The sequence below is a fragment of the Alosa alosa genome, chromosome 7 (genome assembly GCF_017589495.1).
Source record: "Alosa alosa isolate M-15738 ecotype Scorff River chromosome 7, AALO_Geno_1.1, whole genome shotgun sequence".
NCBI lineage: Eukaryota > Metazoa > Chordata > Actinopteri > Clupeiformes > Clupeidae > Alosa > Alosa alosa.
The window spans coordinates 28,939,413-28,960,067 of record NC_063195.1 but is presented as its reverse complement, the minus strand read 5'-3'; the positions used below and the strand labels follow the sequence as shown (position 1 = coordinate 28,960,067).

Sequence of the window (20,655 nt, the reverse complement as noted above, 5' to 3'; positions counted from 1 at the left end):
CACACATGATAAAAAAAATTGCCATGGCGAGATTCAACTTTAAACTCGAAATACAGTCTTAACATAGCCTTGGCCTAAAGTTTAAGCTATGTAGCCTACACTAACACAATATGTGGCATGAATAATAGGCCTACTTCAAATAGGTGTTATTTCAGATAGATTAGATTGCAGATATTCAGAGAGATTGCGTCGTCTGTTAACTCATTGCCGTCATCGTGAAGCGCTATATCTTGCGGTTACCATGCACTATTATATGCTAGAATAATACATGTTTCCAATGATATGATGTTTAGTATGCTACAAAATGTTATTTCACTCTGTTTTACGTGGGTAAGGCCACCGCACATCCAAATAACTGGCCTTCATGACCCACATGCAGTCATTCTCCATAGGTTAACATGGAACTCATTTTTCTAAAACTGCTTTTCCATGTCTCACCTGCATAGGAGGCTATAAACACAGATATAGGCTATAAGTATATAGGCCTATACTCTTGATCCCGTGAGGGAATATGTGTGCATTTACTTAGATTGGGGTTGCCTGGTCGGGAGGACAGATTCGTCCCTTCAGCAAATTTGCATCCATTACAAACGAACATGCAATGTGGAAGTCTGGGATTGGGGAGAACAATTAGTAGGCTATACCTAGTCTAGTGCATAAGCATGAAGTTGAAACTTTAGATGAAAAACAGTCTTTAATAATAGGCCTAATAAAATAAATAAACCGCTAATGACGTTTACTTTTGACCATCGCATTTACCGCTTGTAACTCTGTGATAACAGGAAAGTATTTGGCTGAGCAACGGAGGTTAATATGTTCTATGTTTTGTCCACATGATGTAGGCCTATGTCTATGTCTAATCATTGTTGCACTCGAAGAAAACTGCAATGTTTCATTGACATGTCGAGTTTGATCTCGTCAAGGCAAAAAATATTTTTTTCTTCATGTGTGGCCCTATACTCCGTCGTACTATAGGCTAGCCTACAGAGAGCCACTACACGAAGGGAATGCCAACTAGGCCATCTGTCAGGCATGGTTACGTAAGTGTAACTAGATAACTCCGGACTGCTAACTTCAAGTTGGAAGTGTAACAACTTCCACTCTTTAGAGTTGATTTAAGTCCGTCAGTGTGTGATTGTCGCGGAGCTGTGCGAAAAATGTCTTCGCAAGTATACGATTGCATTGTGATCGGAGCTGGGATCCAGGGGTCTTGTACAGCGTACTACCACGCAAAGAATAACAAGAAAACGCTCCTTCTCGAACAGGTCGGTGCTCAGTGCCCTCATGTAACCTTACTTTCACGCTGCACCTCTAAGATATGTACATGCCCTGGGTATGCCTGACCTACAAACTGGTAAACTATTTTGATTCCATACTAAACAGGCTACACTTTTGTCGAGTGCTGACTCATAACAAAGGGAAAGATTTTCACATTTGTGTTGTAGCTTAGGCTACTTTAAATAAGTAGCCTACTTCAGCTGAAAGTTGGCGATTCGATTACAAAAAATAACTGCACTACTTCTAGTATTTTTTTTGTGTTTGAATACTGCAGTTTTGGAGGAATTGTTTGCAGTTCATATGCGTGTAATGCAATATTTTTGAACATGAAAAAAATGTATTGCACTAGCCTACTAGGCTACTATACTTTGCTGCACTTCACTTAAGAAATAGGCTACAATATTTGGGACATGAAAATATTGAACTGCAGTCTTGTGTCCTATTACTGCTTTTGAGACATTGGAGTCAGTGTCACTGTCACTGCAAAATGTTGAGTGAAAGACACTGTGGCAGAACTGTGTGTAATTTAACACAACCAACCTTAAGTGTAAAGGGTTTGACCTCATTTCTTCCTGCTCTTTAAGTTCATCCTGCCTCACTCTCGTGGAAGTTCCCATGGCCAGACACGTATCATCCGGAAGGCCTATCCGCAGGACTTCTACGTCCGGATGATGGAGGATTCTTACAAACTGTGGGCTGAGCTGGAGAAAGAAGCAGGTGTGAAACTATACAGGTGGGTGAAATGCTTCCTCTGATATGCTGAATTAAACAGTAAAATATTATTGTTTGACATATTTGACATATTTTCATTTAAGTCAAGAGCGAGCTGCCCACAAGAATGTAATACAACATCTCACTGAACTTTTATAAAAGACGATCAAATGTAACATCAGACTTCCCCAAAATACAACTGCAATGAATTAAATATCTTCTGCCTATCTTTATATTCAGCTATTACTCTTGTGTTGGCTTGAAATATTTCTTTGAATATTTCTCCTGCAGACGCACAGGCCTCCTTGTCATGGGCGCCGAGAACGGTCAGCAGTATCCCCGTGTCAAGGACGTGCTGCTGCGGAATCGAGTTCCCACGGTGGTGCTGAAGAGAGAGGAGTTCAGCCAGCACGTCCCCAACTTTAACCTGAGCAGCGGGGACGGGGCGCTAGTGGACACCACCGCAGGGGTGCTGTACGCCGACAAGGCCCTCGCGTCCATTCAGGTGAGGACAACTCTCACAGTGCCATCGCTGTGCGTCAGTAAATGCCTTTAACAAAGCTAGGTGCACTAGATACAGCAAAAGCAACGTAAAAAGAACCCGGGCCCAACACTTAACATATTTCCCCAGCCTCTGAACAGAACATTAACAGCATTAGGCCTCGTTTTAAACCTTGAACCACTTGCTATATCACTGCTGACAATCTCAGCCTAACCCACACAGAGGACTCAGGCCAGGACTTTGATCCATTACACTTTATCATTAAACCCTGCTTTTTAACACCCATGTCTCACCCACTATTCTGTTTTTCCGTCAGAATAGACATTCTTGTGTGTGTAAGTGCAGGTTCATTCTCATAAAGGACATTGTGTTACTGAGTGATGGTGTCATCCTGTTCAGACATTCAGATCCCTCAACATAACTCAAGCCAATCAGGTCGGATATAGTTTGATACCTAATGATACCCACCTACTCTCATGCCAACACAATCAATGGCACTTCAGGATGGGGTACGTGCTCCCATTGGCTAGTCTATTTCATGTGTTTGCAATGTTTCCTGTTCAAACTGCCTCTGAGCTGAGTAAATCATTCATTTACTAATCTCTGTCTCTGGTTCATGTGGGGTCATATGACACTTACACTTTGTTAATAACTTTTTCACAGCCATGGACATGTCTATGGTCATTTAACTTGTTTGTGTCATGATTCTATGTCTACCTGTGCTTCCTTCATCAGAGGCTATTTCAGTCACTTGGCGGGGTGATCAAAGACGGGCAAAAAGTTACTGGCATCACGCCAGGTGCGGTCGCCACGGTGACTACAGTCTCTGGGGCGTACCAGGCGAGGAGCCTGGTGATAACGGCGGGGCCGTGGGCTAACACGCTGCTCTCCCTCACTGGACTGGGGCTGCCACTGCAGGTACAGCCTGAACACCACGAACCACCACCACACATGGCCTCAGTCGCTCTCCGCTGGACTTGCTACTTACACACACACACACACACACACACAAACAATGTAGTGTATACCAGGTCATTCAATTTAAAAGTGTATTGTGAATGCAGCAATTGTGGGAGGCTACTTTTGGGTTTGTTTGTACAATGCAGGGGGAATCACTGAGGAAAGGCCTGTCTGTAGTTCGGCCATTTTTCATCTGGGCAAATAAGATCTGCCTGTGGGTCTTGGGCAGAATTTAACTTCCTCCTCCTCCTGGACAGGTAGTGAAGATAAACGTGTGCTACTGGCAGGAGAAGGTTCCGGGCTCGTATGACGTCCAGAAGCGCTTTCCCTGCTTCATCCAGCTGGAGAGCCAGGAGGCGGATCAGCACATCTACGGCCTGCCGTCCAATGAGTACCCAGGACTGATGAAGGTGAGGCGGCCTGATTGGCTGAGAAAGGTGGCTGTGTGGGATTGAGTGGCGCATAGGGCCTTGGGGCTCCATTTGCGAAATGAGAACTATTCAAATGAATTTCTTTTTGCATGTGCATTACACTGCTGATTCCCCTCCCTGCTGACTAACACGCTGAGATTAGTGCAGCTTTTAAGTGCACCTCTGAAAACTAAAACTCTTTCCTAATTGTTGTTTTGACAACCAGCTTTGACAGTTTATTTATCTGCACCTGCACATTTGATCATACTGTTTTTTTTCCCCCCGAGTGGATGAGGCAGCAGGAGTTTTCTACAAACTAAGTCATCCCTGGAACAGTTACCAGATCTTCTCCTCTCCGATTCCTTCCCTGCCGAACACCTCCAGTGCTGCTTCTTAAAAAGCACCTCATTAGTACTATCAAGCAAATGCAGCACGCCCCCTCCAATGATATAACTCTTATACACATACTCTTGGGGGAGCGACTATTTGGTGCTTTGAAGTATATTATAGTTCTATTGTCCTATCCCAGACAGAATAATTATATATGGGTGCTACCACCTGTCTCCATCCTCTAACAGGTGTGCTAATAGGTGCTATCACCTGTCTCTATCCTCTAACAGGTGTGCTAATAGATGTGCTACCTACCTGTCTCTATCCTCTAACAGGTGTGCTAATAGGTGTGCTACCTACCTGTCTCCATCCTCTAACAGGTGTGCTACCACATTGGTAAGGAGACAGACCCGGACGAGCGCGACCGACAGACAGACCAGAGTGACATCGCGATCCTGCAGCGTTTCATCGCCCGCTGCATGCCCGGCCTGGTGCCCGTGCCCGCCGTGGTGGAGAGCTGCATGTACACCGTGAGTCATGGGTGACCGTCGTCATGGTGCCCGGCCTCTCAACCGGAGCGCACTGGCCCTACACGCCACAGGCTGCATACATCTCTGCCTGCTGCTTTTCCTTCAGCCAAAAGTGTCCTGATTATGTTTATTATAACTCATCATTAAGAGTTATCTTTGGAATTTTGACAGTTAACACCTGACAGTGACTTTGTCCTGGACCATCACCCAACTTACAGGAATATTGTCATCGGCGCTGGATTCTCAGGTCAGTCCTGGTGTTCATGATGGTAACCTGGTGCTGTCTACATATGCCCTAAAGCGCCTTACCATACTCCCACGGCACCCAAAGCACACTTACACACAAACACACACACATACACAATTTCTCTGCCTGAACTTTTAATGAGGCCTGCACACATACACACACACACACACACACACATTTACCCCCAAAAAAAACAACAACAATCTTGTGGGTTGGATTTGCAGGCTGGGAGTGTGGTAATAGAACTAAACTACATTATAGGCATGTATAGGCATGTGAGGTTTTGGTCTCTAACTCGGCCCTTCATGCGACTTCCCTTTCAGGTCATGGCTTTAAGTTTGGCCCCGTCATCGGCAAGATCCTGTACGAGCTGAGCACGGGACAGTTGCCCTCCCACGACGTCTCCCCGTTCAAGATCAGCCGCTTCCAGACGCCCGCCAAGTCCGCACTGTAGATCTGCTCCTGATGATTGCTCTCCACGGGACCAATGCTATGCATCATCAAGCATCATGGACTATTGAATCAATAGACTTTAATGCTCATCAACAGTCTGCCTCATGATGAGAGGAGATCGCTTTAAGCTTCAATGCCTTTGTCACAGATGACGGGGCACACAGTCATAGAATATGGGTACGTAGTACATGTATGAACGTGTGCCATCTGAGCTCCTTCACATGGAGAAGACATGATTCAGAGGAATTCAAGCTTAAAGTGCACTTGGTGTGATTTTTATATAATGCTTCCACTACTACACCCTCACTCCCTACCTTGAAGTCAGGGGAAAGGGTGAAAATAAAGAATGTTGTGAAAAATCAACATCAACTTTGTTGCCACTGTTCTGTTCTGATCAGTGAATTGATAGGCTATAGCAAGGTATGTTGAGATATTATATTACATCCTCCCTGTCTTCTACATTAGATCCACTCCAGTTTGCCTATAGGCCAAACAGGTCCACAGACGATGCGATAGCATTTGCTTTGAACACTGCTCTTTCTCACCTGGATAAGAAAAACACCTATGTACGGATGCTCTTCATTGACAACTTGAATTTCCCCTGGGGATCAATAAAGTATCTATCTATCTATCTATCTATCTATCTATCTATCTATCTATCTATCTATCTGACTACAGCTCCGCTTTTAACACCATAGTTCCATCCAAGCTGATCATGAAATTTAGAGACCTAAACATCAGTCCCTCTCTGTGCAGTTGGATCATTGACTTCCTGACTGACAGGACACAGGCTGGGTAACATCATCTCATCCACTCTAACACTCAGCACTAGTGCACCGCAGGGATGTGTGTTAAGCCCCCTGCTGTACTCATGACTGTATGGCAACTCACACCATCATTAAGTTTGCTGATGACACCACCATAATCGGCTGTATCACGAGTGATGATGAGTCTGCTTACAGAGCAGAGGTGGCAACCCTGACATCCTGGTGCCAAGACAACAACCTGCTGCTCAACATCAGCAAAACCAAGGAGTTGATTGTGAACTACAGGAGACAACAAAGGAGAGCACGCACCCATCTATACTGGAGGCACAGCAGTAGAGAGTCAGCTGCTTCAGATTCCTTGGAATTAACATCAGTGAGGATCTGAGCTGGTCACACCATATAGGTATGGTCACAAAGTCAGCAAGACAGCGACTCTTTCTTTGGCGGCTGAGGAAGTTTGGAATGGACGGTGAAATACTGACTAACCGCTGTACCACTGAGAGCATCCTGACCGGCAACATTACAGCATGGTATGGAAACAGCACCGCTCATGATCGCAAAGCTTTGCAAAGGGTGGTCAGGTCACATCACAAGGACTGAGTTACCAACTATCCAGGACCTTTACAGCCAGCGTTGCAGGAGGAAGACCAAGCGAATCCTCGCTGACCCCAGTCATCCCAGCCACAGTGTCTTCACCCTCCTACCATCTGGTAGAAGGTACAAGAGTATGCGGACTTCTACGAGCAGATACAGAGATAGCTTCTTTCCACAAACTACCAGGATGCTGAACTGTAATTCTCTTCCACATAGCTAATCAACCTCAAACCTCAGAACCCCCCACCCAGACACACAACACACACACACACACACACACACACACACAATACACCTTCCTAATTACTGCTTTTCAATTTTACTCTTTTAAGTTGAGCTGGCTCTTGAGCTTAAGAATTTCATTACTTATAATTAATTTTATAAGTACATGACAATAAAACTACTTGAACTTGAATATGAATGTACTTTGCTGAATGAATTTAAGCCATGTCATAGGAACATATGGCCTCCAGAACTAAAATACTATGGTATGAAGTATGTAATGTAAGGTTATAATTTGTAACCATCGGTAAAACCTTAAAAAAAAGAGAAATCTTGATTTTATAGACCATGCAGTTTTGCCAATTTTGCTTTTTGCTCGCAGGTTTCTTTGCCCCTACAGCTTTAAAGTATATATTTTACGACCTCCTCAATCAGTCGGTCTACCATTTCCTCTTTCCCTGTTCCTCCAACAACAAATTACTTGCTTTCTGCTTCTTTTCACTGGCTCTGCCATGATGAATGTCTGAGAAGCTCCATCGCTGCCTTGTTCTAGCCGGTGCCTGGCTAGAACACTAGTGCAGTAAAGCAATTTGTTACATCGCGAGGCTGTGAGACTTTCTGTCTCTGGCTTACAGTTGCAAGGGTGGCTATTCTGCTCACAGACGCTAAGGGAAAACATTTCTTATGTTCATTGCAGATAATGATCATTATGTTGTCTTACCAAATGCTATACATCAAGTTAACATACAAGGCACCTTAGTGATTCTTTCCAAATTCTGCATATTTACACTGCTTTACAGAAGTGCTAATGCAATCGTGTATGATTTATTTCCTTATTGGACACTGATATATCTTTGAAATATTGCTATTCTCTGTCATTGTAGTCAACAAGTAGTATTATTTTGATATCATAGTTACCAGTATTATGTTTGTAACATAAGAGACACAGATTGTAAAATATGCTTTTATTCAAACTCCATTTTGCTGTAACCAAATTATTACTGACATTCCATATTTGTGAATACTCACAAACTTACGTGAGACCACTATTGTGTCTATAGCGTCACATGGTGCCAATGCCAGGTCAAAAGACAGATCACTGAGAAAACATTTTAGGTGAGCCCCTAGCACGTTGTGCAAATGTGCTAGTGAGATAAAATACATTCTATTCTCCCTCTGTCACTTTTACAACAACAACACATTACATTTAATTAGCGCTTTTCTTGACACTCAAAGCGCTTCACAGGGAATTAGGGAACCACCTACTCTTTGCGATAAGTGCCATGGGATCTTTAATGACCACAGTGAGTCAGGACCTCAGTTTGACGTCTCATCTGAAGGACGGCATCTCCTACAGTTTTTGGACCAAAACTAAAGCGAGATATTGTTAAGTTTTAAGCCCCATATCAGTAAAGTTACTCAGACAGCCTATTTCCACTTGAGAAACATTGCCAAAGTGCGACCCTTTTTAATTCAACAAGATGCATCTAAAGAAATTGGCACTCATACAGAACTCTGCGGCTAGACTTTTAACTAAGACAAAGAAGAGAGAACACATCACCCCTGTGTTGGCTGAACTGCACTGGCTCCCTATTTCCTATAGAATTGATTTTAAGGTGAATTACTTACAAAGCTCTGAATGGCATAGCACCTTCATATATCTCTGAGCTTTTAATATCTTATCAACCACAAAGGAAACTTAGATCATCCAATTCTAATCTTTTAATCGTACCCAAATTGCTCCACAAACAAAGTGGAGAAGCTGCTTTTATCCATTATGCCCCCAAACTATGGAACACCCTGCCTCTGTACATCAAGCAGGCGAGTTCAGTAAATATTTAAAAAAAAAGATCTGAAAACATACCTGTACAGGAAAGCTTTTAGTTAACTCATCTTATCCTGTAGACTACTTTTTCAGATTATTCTACATCTGCTGCTATTGGAGGGCGCAGCCAGCCAGAAGCAGATGGGCTCCCCCTATTAAGTCAGGTTCTGCTCAAGGTTTCTTCCTGGAATATGGGAGTTTTTCCTTGCCACAGTTGCCATATGGCGTGCTTGTGGGGGGTAAGAGGGTTAAGGCTGCCAGTCTTATGACATGTCATTTTCTATATTTTTGATGTTGCTGAGTGGATCATAAACGGCCCCTAGCAATGAAGAAAAGTGATTGATAATGACTGACTGACTATTATTGTGTTACATGCTTCAAATGTAAAGCACTTTGAGCTGCATTCTGTGTATGAAAGGTGCTATACAAATAAAGCTTATTATTATTATTATTATTATCACAGTACAGTGTCCCCGTCACTGCACTGGGGCATTGGGATCGATCTTTTCGGCCAGAGGGAAGAGTGCCACCTACTGACCACCCACCAACACCACTTCCAGCAGCAACCTAGTTTTCCAAGGAGATCTCCCATCCAAGTACTAACCAGGCCCACACCTGCTTAGCCTCAGTAATTCAGCTAAGACATCCATTGGTCTGGCTGCTGGCTACTTTTAGTACTTCTCAGTAGGCCTATTTAGGCAATTTAGACGGTGGGACATTTACTACGCTGTTGACTGATTGACGTTGATAGACTTTTATTTTAACTGTTAGTCTTCTCGGGCACATCCACGGATATAGTCCTAGTCATTGACCCAATCAGATCAGAGTAGGCTACCTAACATCATTGATTCATGTCAGCCAACTGCGTACAACTTGAACCAAACACGGGACAAGAGAACAATCCGTAACCACCGGAAATTCATGGCAGGCATGTCATCTCCCAAGGCTCCTCATGACTTCTGCTCTCCGCTGCTGGGCTCACGTTACACATTACATAAAAATAGTTATTTAACGTGTAAAAACACCAAGTCCTCTATTGTTGTCTTGACCATTTACAAAACTAAAGTAGATTGGCAATTCAACGCAAAACTGTCACATCCATTACATCCATGAAGCTCTTGGTCCCTCTTCTCAAAGACTCGTGGATCCTAGACCAAGACTCCAGCTCGGAGCGCCACAGATCTACCCTGGACCGGATGATCTGGGCAAATTCATTTTTTCCCCTTTTGGACAGACTGACACTTTCTCTGCCTATCATGACGCCATCAAAACCAATGCAAAGTACATTGAGACCAATTAAGCCATATCGTGCAGCCTGAGTAAGGGCCAGTGGTGTTCCTTTGAAACCCTTTCCAATCTTAACCACATCCTTACTTCCAAGGACTTTCACAGCCGAGGCACCATCTACTAATGAATCTATCTTCTTTGCAATGGCACCAACCCTATATCCAGCCTTCCCTACTTCTAATGCCCTTCTAATGCCTTTCCTATCTGACCCTACAGATCCCTTAGAATCTGCTACCTCCACCAATAACACACTAAGCTTCTCCATATCCTCCTTGTAATTCGTGAAGATATAATCAGCTTTCTTTCTATGGCGACTGTTGACCACTGCATCTGTGATGCCAGTGACCAGACTGTTCACACCGCCGGTAACCCCTAGACCAACCCCAGTCAGAGTGAGAGCCAAGGAAGCACCTCCGGTGACTGGAGCTAAGGCCAGACCAACAATGGAACATATCCCCGATGCCACCGCTACTGAGTTGCTAGCTACACTAGAGATACTGGCACCACGTTGCATTTTATCCAGCTTTTTTTCTGTCTCCTCCAGATCAAACAGGAACTGCTCCATCCTGGTATGACGCTTGCTGAACTCATCAATAAAAGTTTCCGCCGCGATCTTGGAAGAGGAATGTCAACCTCAGATCCGGGTCATTCCTGTAAAATTATTATTAATAATTATTATAGGGCTTTGGGTCTTCAGCTCACTTTCATTGTGCCACCATGCAATTTGAAATCATGTTCCTAGATTTACAGCACACAAAAAATATGATTACCTTAAATCTATTAGCTGTTTCAAATGGTCAAGAATGGATTCTTCCTGAATGAATTCCTCATTGCTATCCTCAGAGATGCTATCCTCGGAGAAGTTGGAATTTTTCTCTCTGCAAATATAAATGACATTGGTAAAAAAGTAATTGGGGCAGGCATTTCAATAGCCCAAATGAAAAAAGAATTTTTTCCAATGCATCTATTCAAGAAAGCAATAAAACCCATTTTTTTTACCAAGCACAAACTAATAAGATTAATAACGTAAAGATTATTTTACATCAGTCAATAAATGCACTGAAGTATCAGATTACAAAAGATATTGAGAGGTCTAAAGGGCCTATCACATTACACGCGGTATGCGCTATGAAATGCATTATTGTCAATGTCTTGCGCGCCCCAGAACTGGTCTGCCACTGGGCTGAGCAAAGCGCAACGCAAGCGCCATTTTGCCGCTCTTGCGCGTGACGCGGTCAAAGTTCAATCAGGTTGATTGTGTTTGTTCAATCAGGTTGATTGTGACAGGAGATGTGTTTTTTATTCATACCATCAGTGTGTAGTTGGCACATTGTGTGTTTACTATTGTGATGGCTTGTGTTTAATGTTTGATACGAAAACACCATTTTTACGAAGGTGTGAAGAGTTAAGCAAAGTGTGCTAGCATTTGCAAGAGAACAACAATGTTTTGCTGATTGGGTGAAAGGTTTTCCTATTTGTGTGTAGAGTTTTGCAAAAATAGCCAATAGTTACAAAAAATGTGCTTAAGCAATCAGAAAAAAACTGTAAAAGGTTAACAATTCAATTTAAATCTTCTAATGTTATTTGACACCTGACCTTGTTTCCAGCGTTTCACAGATCAGCTTCGAGTTGTTAATGTAATTCCCCAGCTGGCATGCCAGAACTTCCACAATATCCAGGCTGGGTAAGAAGAACGCCTTGTCGTCCCTCTTGAAGTGGATGACACGAGGGGCAGCCATCCTGGCAGCCTTGATGACTGAACGGACATCCGCAGCATTGGCTCCTCTGGGTAAGTGGTGGTCATCGGTGAAAGCATAGAGTGACGTGACGGCCAGCTTCTCCACAGCTTCCAGAAAGGGTTGCAACTGCTCAATCCCTTCCAGAGTGCCTTTTAGAACATCCCCCAGCTCCTTCTCCAGACCTTGACGTCCGCTGTCACCAGTTATCACGCCCTTCAGAAACTTTCTAAAGCCTTTGCGCTTGGCCTCAGCCTGGATTTTTCCCATCTGTGTTATCTCCTCATTTCTCTTTTGGGACCAATTGTCTTGTTGGGCACAGAAACGGTTGATGGCACGAATGCTGGATAAGGTTTCAGAAATGTACCGCTCTAAAGTTCTTTGTAACGCCTGTCTGAAAATAAAGGAAATATGATAACAATCATATATGACAAAAAGCAGAAAAATGGAGCAAACTGTAAAGCAGTAGGCCTATAGGCTATATGCATACAAGTATGTATTATTTAACTATTTATTTAAATTAATTTATAGGACACAACAAATCTACCCAACAAAACTGATGACTGTTTTAGTCACAATTTAGTCATTTTAGTGACAATATTTTGATGTAACAGAAATCACTGTATTTCTCTCCTGAAAAAGACATTAGTGACCATTTCTTTTGCCATAAATAAGTCCCACGTTCATCTGACACATCTATTGCCCTGTTCAGCGGATCAAATGTCTCACCTTTTTGCCGTCTTACCCATATTGATATCTGGCCAAGTCACGTTCGTTCAACCTTTAAAAAGACACAAAAGGATGATTTTCTTCACATAGGCTATGAAGCTCAGATGATTTCATTAAAAATGGTAACTTTGCCTATAGTGTGTGTGTCTGTGTGTGTATGTGGTGGGGGGTGCTTGGCCAGGGGTATTTGGGGGGCCTTGTCATTGAAAAGAGAGCGGCGGCACTGTCTATCAAAGAAATGCAGACCTGCAAACCTTGAAGCATTGTTTTGAATAGCACCTCGAGAAAAAAGAAATTACTCAAGTCAGCTTGCATGCAGCCAACAGACATAGCCATGCACACAAGATACATTTTGGATAGCGACCCATCTTGGATATCTATCTAGATTTGATCCAATGCGTGCAAACTGAATATTTTATAGTAGCTCTATAATGTTGACAATCTGTTTTAGAGCCCAATAATCCTGACCTATGAAAACCACTTGTGTTGATAGGGACTGATGTGGATATGTTGTCCATTTTCTTATATGTGGTCTCTATTCAATCATGCCTGGTCTATTACAGTTTTTTCTGATTGCTTAAGCACATTTTTTGTAACTATGGCTTTTTTTGCAAAACTCTACACACAAATAGGAAAACCTTTCACCCAATCAGCAAAACATTGTAGTTCTCTTGCAAACGCTAACACACCTTGCTTAACTCTTCACACCTTTGTAAAAATTGTGTTTTCGTATCAAACAGTAAACACAAACCATCACAATAGTAAACACACAATGTGCCAACAACACACTGATGGTATGAATAAAAAACACATCTGGCTTTTGCTTTCTCTGTGCACAAGGTAGACAATGTCAAAGTTTGAGGTCATACTTTTGTCATAGTTCTGTAAACATACAGGGATCCAAACTTCAAGTATTGCTGTTTATTACACATCAAAACAAACACAAGTGTGTTTTTCCAAGTCAAAACACAAAATAGCAATTTCACTGAGACAAAACAAATCAGTCTACATCGGGTCGTCTCACTCAAAATTTCGTCTACATCACATGCAATGTCCTAGTCCAAGGCACCGGGAAAAATATATTCTTCAATGCCGTATCCAGGCCTGACATGACAATATCCCCACATGTAGACTGATTTTTTTGACTGTAAAGCTATTTCTTTCTCTTCTAACCCTTCCTCTTCCCCCTCCTCGTCCTCCCCTTGCTCCTTGTCATTCTCTCCCTCTCACTTCTTCACCTCCGCATCCTCTTCCTCTTCTTCCTCCTACTTCTTCACCTCCATGTCCTATTCTTCAGCCTCCTCTAATTCTTACTTTTCTCACTCTTCCTACTCCCTCCATTTTACCCATTGTACATTACCATGTGGCTTATTTATAGTGCTTAGGCTGATTGCAAAGTGAACTAATTATCTAAAACAGTTTTCACATGAGAAAGTGTGCCAGAGAGTTGGCAAAATAGTGAAAATAATAGCCATACATGTGTATAGATTTGCTAGGAGTGTGTTGATCATTTGAAAATTGAGTGTAAAGCATGAGTTGTGTTTACAGTTCCGCAAAGAGAGTGCTGTGCAGTGAATTGTGCCAGTTGTGCAAAGTGTGTGTTACAAAATTGCAAACTGAGTGCAAAGCAGTGTTTGTGCTTTTAGTTTTGTGAACTCAGTGAGTGGTTATGCTATAAGAATTAATAGTTTTAGAAATTGTGCTATTAGAATCACAGTTGTGTTTAAGCATTCAGAAAAAACTGTATTAGGCCTACCTCGTTTAAATCCATTATTTTTATATATTTCTTTTGTAAAGAAATAGGCTACATCTGTCCCTTATGGTATGCCAACATATTTAATTCACCAGAATATTAGGCTACAGAGACTTATGGACATCTGGCGTTGTCAATGTGCAGTCTATCCCTATAGTAACAACTGCTAAAAATAGCCAAATACTAACACACGGTAGCAGCTGTTTGACAAACAGAACACAAACAGCTTGTATAACATGATGTCTCTGACGAGTTCGCTAAAAGACAAATCTAACGGCACAATAATATCTAATAATAATGGCCTACCTTTCAACGATGAGTCCAGTCCAACAAAAGAAAGTAGCCGCCAGTCGGCAGTAGTGAGTCCTGTGTGTGTGTGTGTGTGTGGGGAGGGGGGGGGGCTTGTGTGTGTGTGTGGGGGGGGGGGGTCTGGGGACAGAACGTCTTTCTGTCTTCCCACTGACATTAGTGGGCTGAAGCACAAGAGGTCTTTTTAATTTTCCAGTGCATGTTATGGTATATAGGCTACCGTGAGTTGTGTTTTCTTCACCCTAAGGACCCAGACAGGTTGGAAATAAATGTACTTGGGCTGAGGCTGCAGAGTTTCTGCAGATCACACCATAGGCACTAGGGTAGGGTGAAAGACGATAAAGAGAAAGGCAAAGTTAGAGAAGAATAAATCAAGAGTGTGCCAGTCTGGGGGGTAACACATAGAGTCTGGAGGGAACCACTGGTATGAATTAATTGGGTAGTGTCTGTGTGTGCATGTCTGTCTGTGTATGCATGTGTGTGTGTGCACACATGTTTGTCTCTCTCTCTCTCTCTCTGTGTGTATGTATGTGTGCGTGTGTATGTATACACATTCATTTTCTCGTATTTGAAACGTGGTTAACGAATGCACAGAGCCGTTTATTGGGTTCTACGAATGTCTATCAAATGCGTCTGTACGTAGCTCATAACCGCTTCGGTGTGTCGCCATTGTCTTGTGTGTCCCCCCTCCGTTCTGTGATTGGTTCCTTCGTTGAGGTGAAAACGAAGTCCATGGTATCCAGGCTGCCTAGCAGCTTGAATAAATTTGTGTGCATAAGGCAGCATGGGAAAACCCAGGCTAGGTCATGATCAGAATTTGAGGTATCCTGGTTTTGTGTTTGCACATGTAAACATCCTATCCCAATTTCAAAACCCGAATAAGCCCTTATCCCTGTTTTAAGAAATCCAATCTCTGAAAGGATACTATTCCATGTATTGGCCTACACCTTATCTCAGTTTCTTATGCAAATGCATACATTAAAGAACTTAATAATAATATAACTTTATTGTTGGTACCTGGGATACTAGAATTCATCAATAATATTAATGACAAAGTTTCGCTGTGTTCATGCAACACCAAATCCTGAATATGATCGAAATCGGGATAAGCCTCATAATCGGGAAACTGAAGTGCATGTAAATGCAGTCAATGAGGCATCACTGACATAATGTAGAAGTATCCAACTGACTCATTCAAAGTACCACATGCCTTTGTTTCTACGCAGAGTGCTCTGCTCATGAACTTTCTCCAACCCAGGCACCACAAACACACCTGTAAGTTCATGTGCAAGAACACCATGCCTCCATTCTCCTTATCTGTCTTATTTTTCTTGTCTTGCTAATCTCTGAATAGCAATGTAGCATAGTCACCATCATAAATGCCTTTGATGAACCTATGCCGGCTATCATCATGGTTATCTGCCAAGACACATCACAGACCAGCTAGAGATTTCTCCCATGGATCAGCTGGTCTGGATATCATGATGTTCTGTTGTGTCTGTTGACAGATCATGGATATAAATTACATTAATGTACAAGTATATATACTCTTTCGATCCCATGAGGGAAATTTGGTCTCTGCATTTATCCCAATCCGTGAATTAGTGAAACAGACACAGCACACAGTGAGGTGAAGCACACACTAATCCCGGCGCAGTGAACTGCCTGCATCAACAGCGGCGCTCGGGGAGCAGTGAGGGGTTAGGTGCCTTGCTCAAGGGCACTTCAGCCGTGCCTACTGGTCGGGGTTCGAACCGGCAACCCTCCAGTTACAGGTCCGAAGTGCTAACCAGTAGGCCACGGCCGCCCAATGGAATGTGAAAGTAAATACTTTCCATTCTTAAAAAACAAGTCCTATGTTAATGCGTATCATTGTTTTGTTGTCCAAAGTGACTTACAATGACACCAATACACATTTAAATAAACAGTTTAAAGGATTTACTGTTTTTACTGTTATTTAAAGTAAGAGTTTAAAGTCGTATAGCTAGCCTATAAAAACACAATACACAATATTGTCAATAGCAGGCCCGGATCCAGCTCTATTAGTAAAGAGGGGAGGGGCAGAGCTGATTTTGGGGGGCTAATTATCAGAGGTGGAAAAGTATAATAAAGGATTTAGAAAAGGTGTAGCCTATCAGTGTGGGGAGAATAGCCTATTTGCTGCTATGCTTGTATAACGCCCCGGGCAACCATCTCCCCCCCTCAGCCCCTTTTCTTGTCCTGTGTTTATTTGCCACTCCATAATCAAATCACATATCCCTCAATACCATTAACCAATTGTCAACACAAAACCAACTCATTTTGGTGTGCAGATTAGTTTTGTATTATTATTTTAAACCTATTTCACTATCCAATATTATACTATCGATATTCCCCGTTTCCTTGCTCCAGTAGGTGTGGTCCGCCGACAGCCCCTCCTCCTTTCCCTTCTCAACGTTTGCGTATGAGACCTTCTCAGATGCAAGCACAGGCACCTGCGAAGTATATAAGGCGCCTACTACCTACATGGTGACATATGATTGACTTAACATGCAATTGAGTGATAGAAAAATGAAAAGCGCAGATGAAAGATAAAACTTGCCTGCAGTGGAAGCTTGACTTGAATGGCACCGCCGAGAATGTGCTCTCACTACTTTTGCATGAACAGTGAATGATGAATAGACACAAAGTATGTGAATTCATCCATGTTTTGTTATGTTTATGCCCTTAAGAAATATATTTAAAAAAAAATTATAATAATTGAAAAAAATTAATCAGGCCCGTCCCACCTGTAGAGCTGGGCCTGATCAATAGACTAATTTAACAGAATAACAACAGCAATAACCATAAACATATATAAACTGAGACTCTTAAGAATTAATTAGTTACAAACAAGGTAAACAGATGAGTCTTTAGACGCTTTTTGAAGATTCCAAAACTTTCGCTAGAATGAAGAGAATAAGGTAAATCATGTGACCTCTTAGTGTTGATGAAAGGCTGACATAGCAGACGCTCATCAGAGAACCGCAGTGGACGAGAGGGGACATGGAATTCAGATAGCAGGTGCTGATCCAGTAAGTGTCCTAGGCCCGAATGAGGGATTTTAATTTAATTCTGGATGCTACATGCAGCAAGCCAATGAAGAGAAAGAGAGGAATTACATGTGTCTGCTTTGACTGATTAAAGACCAGCCACTGCATTTTGAATAATCTTTAATGGTCTTACTGCACAAGCAGGCAGGACAGCTAACAATGCAATAGTCCAGTTTGGAAAGAACCAAGACCTAGGTCATCCAAGGTCAATAAGATTTAATTCTACTCAAGTTATCACAGCTATCACTAGCCTTTGGCACAATGAACCACTACATTCTCCGCTCTACATTATGCTAAAAAATTCTGGGAGAGCCCTAAATTGACAGACTTAGTAACAGTTGAATGATTAGATGAGATTAGAAAATCTAAACACCTGTACATTTTCACAAAGATTGCTTCTACAAACAGAACCTTATGTTATGAATATGTTTTTCAAACAACCACCAACTCTTTTGATAGACACTGGTCTCCCTTGATGGACACTGTCTGGTCAAGCCTATATATATTTTCCAGAAGAAATACTTCTGCAAAGGATAATAGGCACTACGCAGACTAGAACAAACAGCTGTCCATGTGTAAATGTTCTACACTAAAATATCAATATCCTGTCCTAACATGAAGCATTCCTCTACAGAGATCAAAAGATAATTTGTCTTTACTCCTAAAAAATAAATGTTTTTTTTTTTTTTTTTCAAAAAAGGTAAACAAAACCATTTTGGTTTTACAAAGCTCTAGAAGAAAACCACAAAAAGTTACACAGTGGGTTACACAGTGACGGAACTGTTTGAGCTGTACATCATGCAATTAATTAAGCACACAACCCTTTGTGTTAGAATTGAAAAATAACAGCTGATTAACACATCTTAAAAAAGGAACATAAAGGTTGAGCCTCAGATTTGGATCAGCGTTTTAAACCAGCGTTTTGTACCTTAAAATAATGTTTCCAAAATCGTTTCAGTGGTTCATCAACTTGTGAACTGCATTTCTGCATTCGCTTCACAGCCCTCTATCGGCTATAACTGAAGTTTGCCTGATCGGGTAGCGGATCTGTAGTTCGATGGAATGAGACATAAGAAACTACAAATTTGACTAGCGCTTGATGTTACAATACATCGTACTTTCATAAATCATGCAACATATGATGGAGGTGGCGTTTGGAGACTTTTACATCTGAACTCTTCACTTGTCAAACATATACAAGCCTCTGATAGTGATCAAATGTCCAAATCAGTTGATCAATTCAATGTAGCTGATAATTTTTCTCAATTGTTTAAACCATTTGCAGTAAAGAACTTAGTAAAGACTCTATGTAAGATCCTTCATCTCCATCTCTGTATGGGGCGTCTTTTTTATCTGTAGATTCTGATACACTGAGGACTGAGCTGTTCTCTGGAGAGGCATGTACGTGTCACTCACAGTCCCCACACTCTGAAAGATACAGATGCAATTACTGTAAGGCTTCTTAACAGTTTGATTAATTAATGAAGAAATGTACACACACACACACACACACACACACACACACACACACACACATAGGGACTTTCATCATAATTTGAACAGATTCAGTACCTGTGCATCATTTCTTTTACTTCTGTGAACATGAGTGATTAAGAATCATTACAAATCCTACAAATACTGAAGCCAGTTAATTATAGTGTAAACATCATGACAATATACAAATAGACAACAGTGGAAAAAACTTGAAATTTGCATGTGAAGAAAACACACCTTACACAAACTACAGTAACAGCAGTCAAAGCTCCCACAGCCAGAACAGCTGTCACACCGACCAAAACAAATAACATTGTGCCTATTTCTGTCACTGAGAGAGAGAAAGAGAGAGAGAGTGTGATAAAGAGAGAGAGATAGAGAGAGGAAGAGAAAGAGCATAAACTTAAGGCTCATTACATCTCAAATGATGTGATAGGTTAGTGATTAATGAAGAAATGTGATTATATGTGACAGATTTAGTAAAACTCTTATGGGGTGGTTGGAAGCCCAAACGATTCTTGCCGTCACATATTGCACTGTGAGAGTGGGTGAGCAGTGATAAACTGTATTTTTATTGTTGCTGTTGCTGTTGTTCTGAAGTGAATTGTGTTGTCTTTTTCATTGCAACAAGCCTACATGACTGAAATATTGTATATATGTACCATATACCTTCAGCCTCGTACCTACGGCCGAATTACAGCCGTGGCGATATCCTTTATCAACCCCACTCCGATTCGTGTCATATTGCTTAAATATCTAATCTATCACACATTTAACATAATTAATAGTGGTAATATATAAGAGTTTATAAGGAACCCATCTTTTAGATTGCCAATAAATATATTGTAACTTACATTTGACGTAGAGGAAAACATCAGCAGAGGCGAAACTCTCATGTCCTCTAACAGCACAGGAGTAATTGCCTGAGACGTGTCCTTGGACTGGGTCAAAGTGAAGGTTCTTGTCAGTGGTGTGCTTGTGGATGATAGAGTTCTTGAACCAGGTGAAGGTGGGGTGGTCACTCAGAGTGCAGGTGGTGCTGCAGGTCAGTGTCACTCTCTCTCCCTCTGTCACTGCAGCAGAAGTCACCATGACCTGCAGAGCTGGGGGAGATATAAAAACGTGGTGACATTTCCACAGCAAATGTGTGTTAACAAATGTAATCTTTTCAACGAGGGCTTACCCGTAACATTGATGGTGACTCCAGGTAATCCTGAGTAGTTCTTTCCCTGTTCTGTTGTAAACCTGAAGGCATATTCTCCACAGTGACTCTCTCTGATGTCTTTCAGTCTTAGAGTACAGCTGTTGTCTTTTTCACTAATATAATGCAAATGATTCTGATATTCTTTATTCAGAAGTAAGTTGTCAGGGTGATTATTGGAATTTTGTTTGTTAAACCAGAATGTTGTTTTGATTCTGTGGTCTCTGGGATATTTGTAAGTGCAGG

The 20,655-nt window shown here is 41.9% G+C and overlaps 2 protein-coding genes across 3 annotated transcripts; one reads left to right on the top strand and one right to left on the bottom strand.

The window, feature by feature from the left end:
• Positions 1–1,040: 1,040 nt before the first annotated feature.
• On the top strand, positions 1,041–5,784 carry LOC125297873 (peroxisomal sarcosine oxidase-like). Of its 2 annotated transcripts, none has more exons than XM_048248413.1 (8): positions 1,041–1,265; positions 1,863–2,011; positions 2,281–2,494; positions 3,227–3,409; positions 3,709–3,861; positions 4,572–4,721; positions 4,893–4,968; positions 5,292–5,784. In XM_048248413.1, exons 1-8 carry the CDS (start codon positions 1,158–1,160, stop codon positions 5,420–5,422), a joined length of 1,164 nt encoding a protein of 387 aa, XP_048104370.1. In that variant the 5' UTR covers positions 1,041–1,157; the 3' UTR covers positions 5,423–5,784. The 2 variants fall into 2 exon arrangements, with proteins under 2 accessions (XP_048104370.1, XP_048104371.1); XM_048248414.1 differs by lacking the exon at positions 1,041–1,265 and adding an exon at positions 1,286–1,354.
• A 3,695-nt stretch (positions 5,785–9,479) lies between these two features.
• apol (apolipoprotein L) lies at positions 9,480–14,717 on the bottom strand. The gene is given in 6 exon segments (XM_048248687.1): positions 9,480–10,726; positions 10,728–10,767; positions 10,887–10,994; positions 11,713–12,246; positions 12,582–12,633; positions 14,641–14,717. Coding segments are annotated over 5 exon segments (1,521 nt in total). The 5' UTR covers positions 12,602–12,633; positions 14,641–14,717; the 3' UTR covers positions 9,480–9,907.
• Between the last annotated feature and the right edge of the window lie 5,938 nt (positions 14,718–20,655).

Bases quoted from the DNA above. Each gene is read 5' to 3' on its own strand.
- LOC125297873 (XM_048248413.1), top strand. From the start codon at position 1,158: ATGTCTTCGCAAGTATACGATTGCATTGTGATCGGAGCTGGGATCCAG. The intron at 2,495-3,226 runs GTGAGGACAACT...TTCCTTCATCAG, and splicing joins AGGCCCTCGCGTCCATTCAG to AGGCTATTTCAGTCACTTGG. The intron at 3,410-3,708 runs GTACAGCCTGAA...CCTCCTGGACAG, and splicing joins GACTGGGGCTGCCACTGCAG to GTAGTGAAGATAAACGTGTG.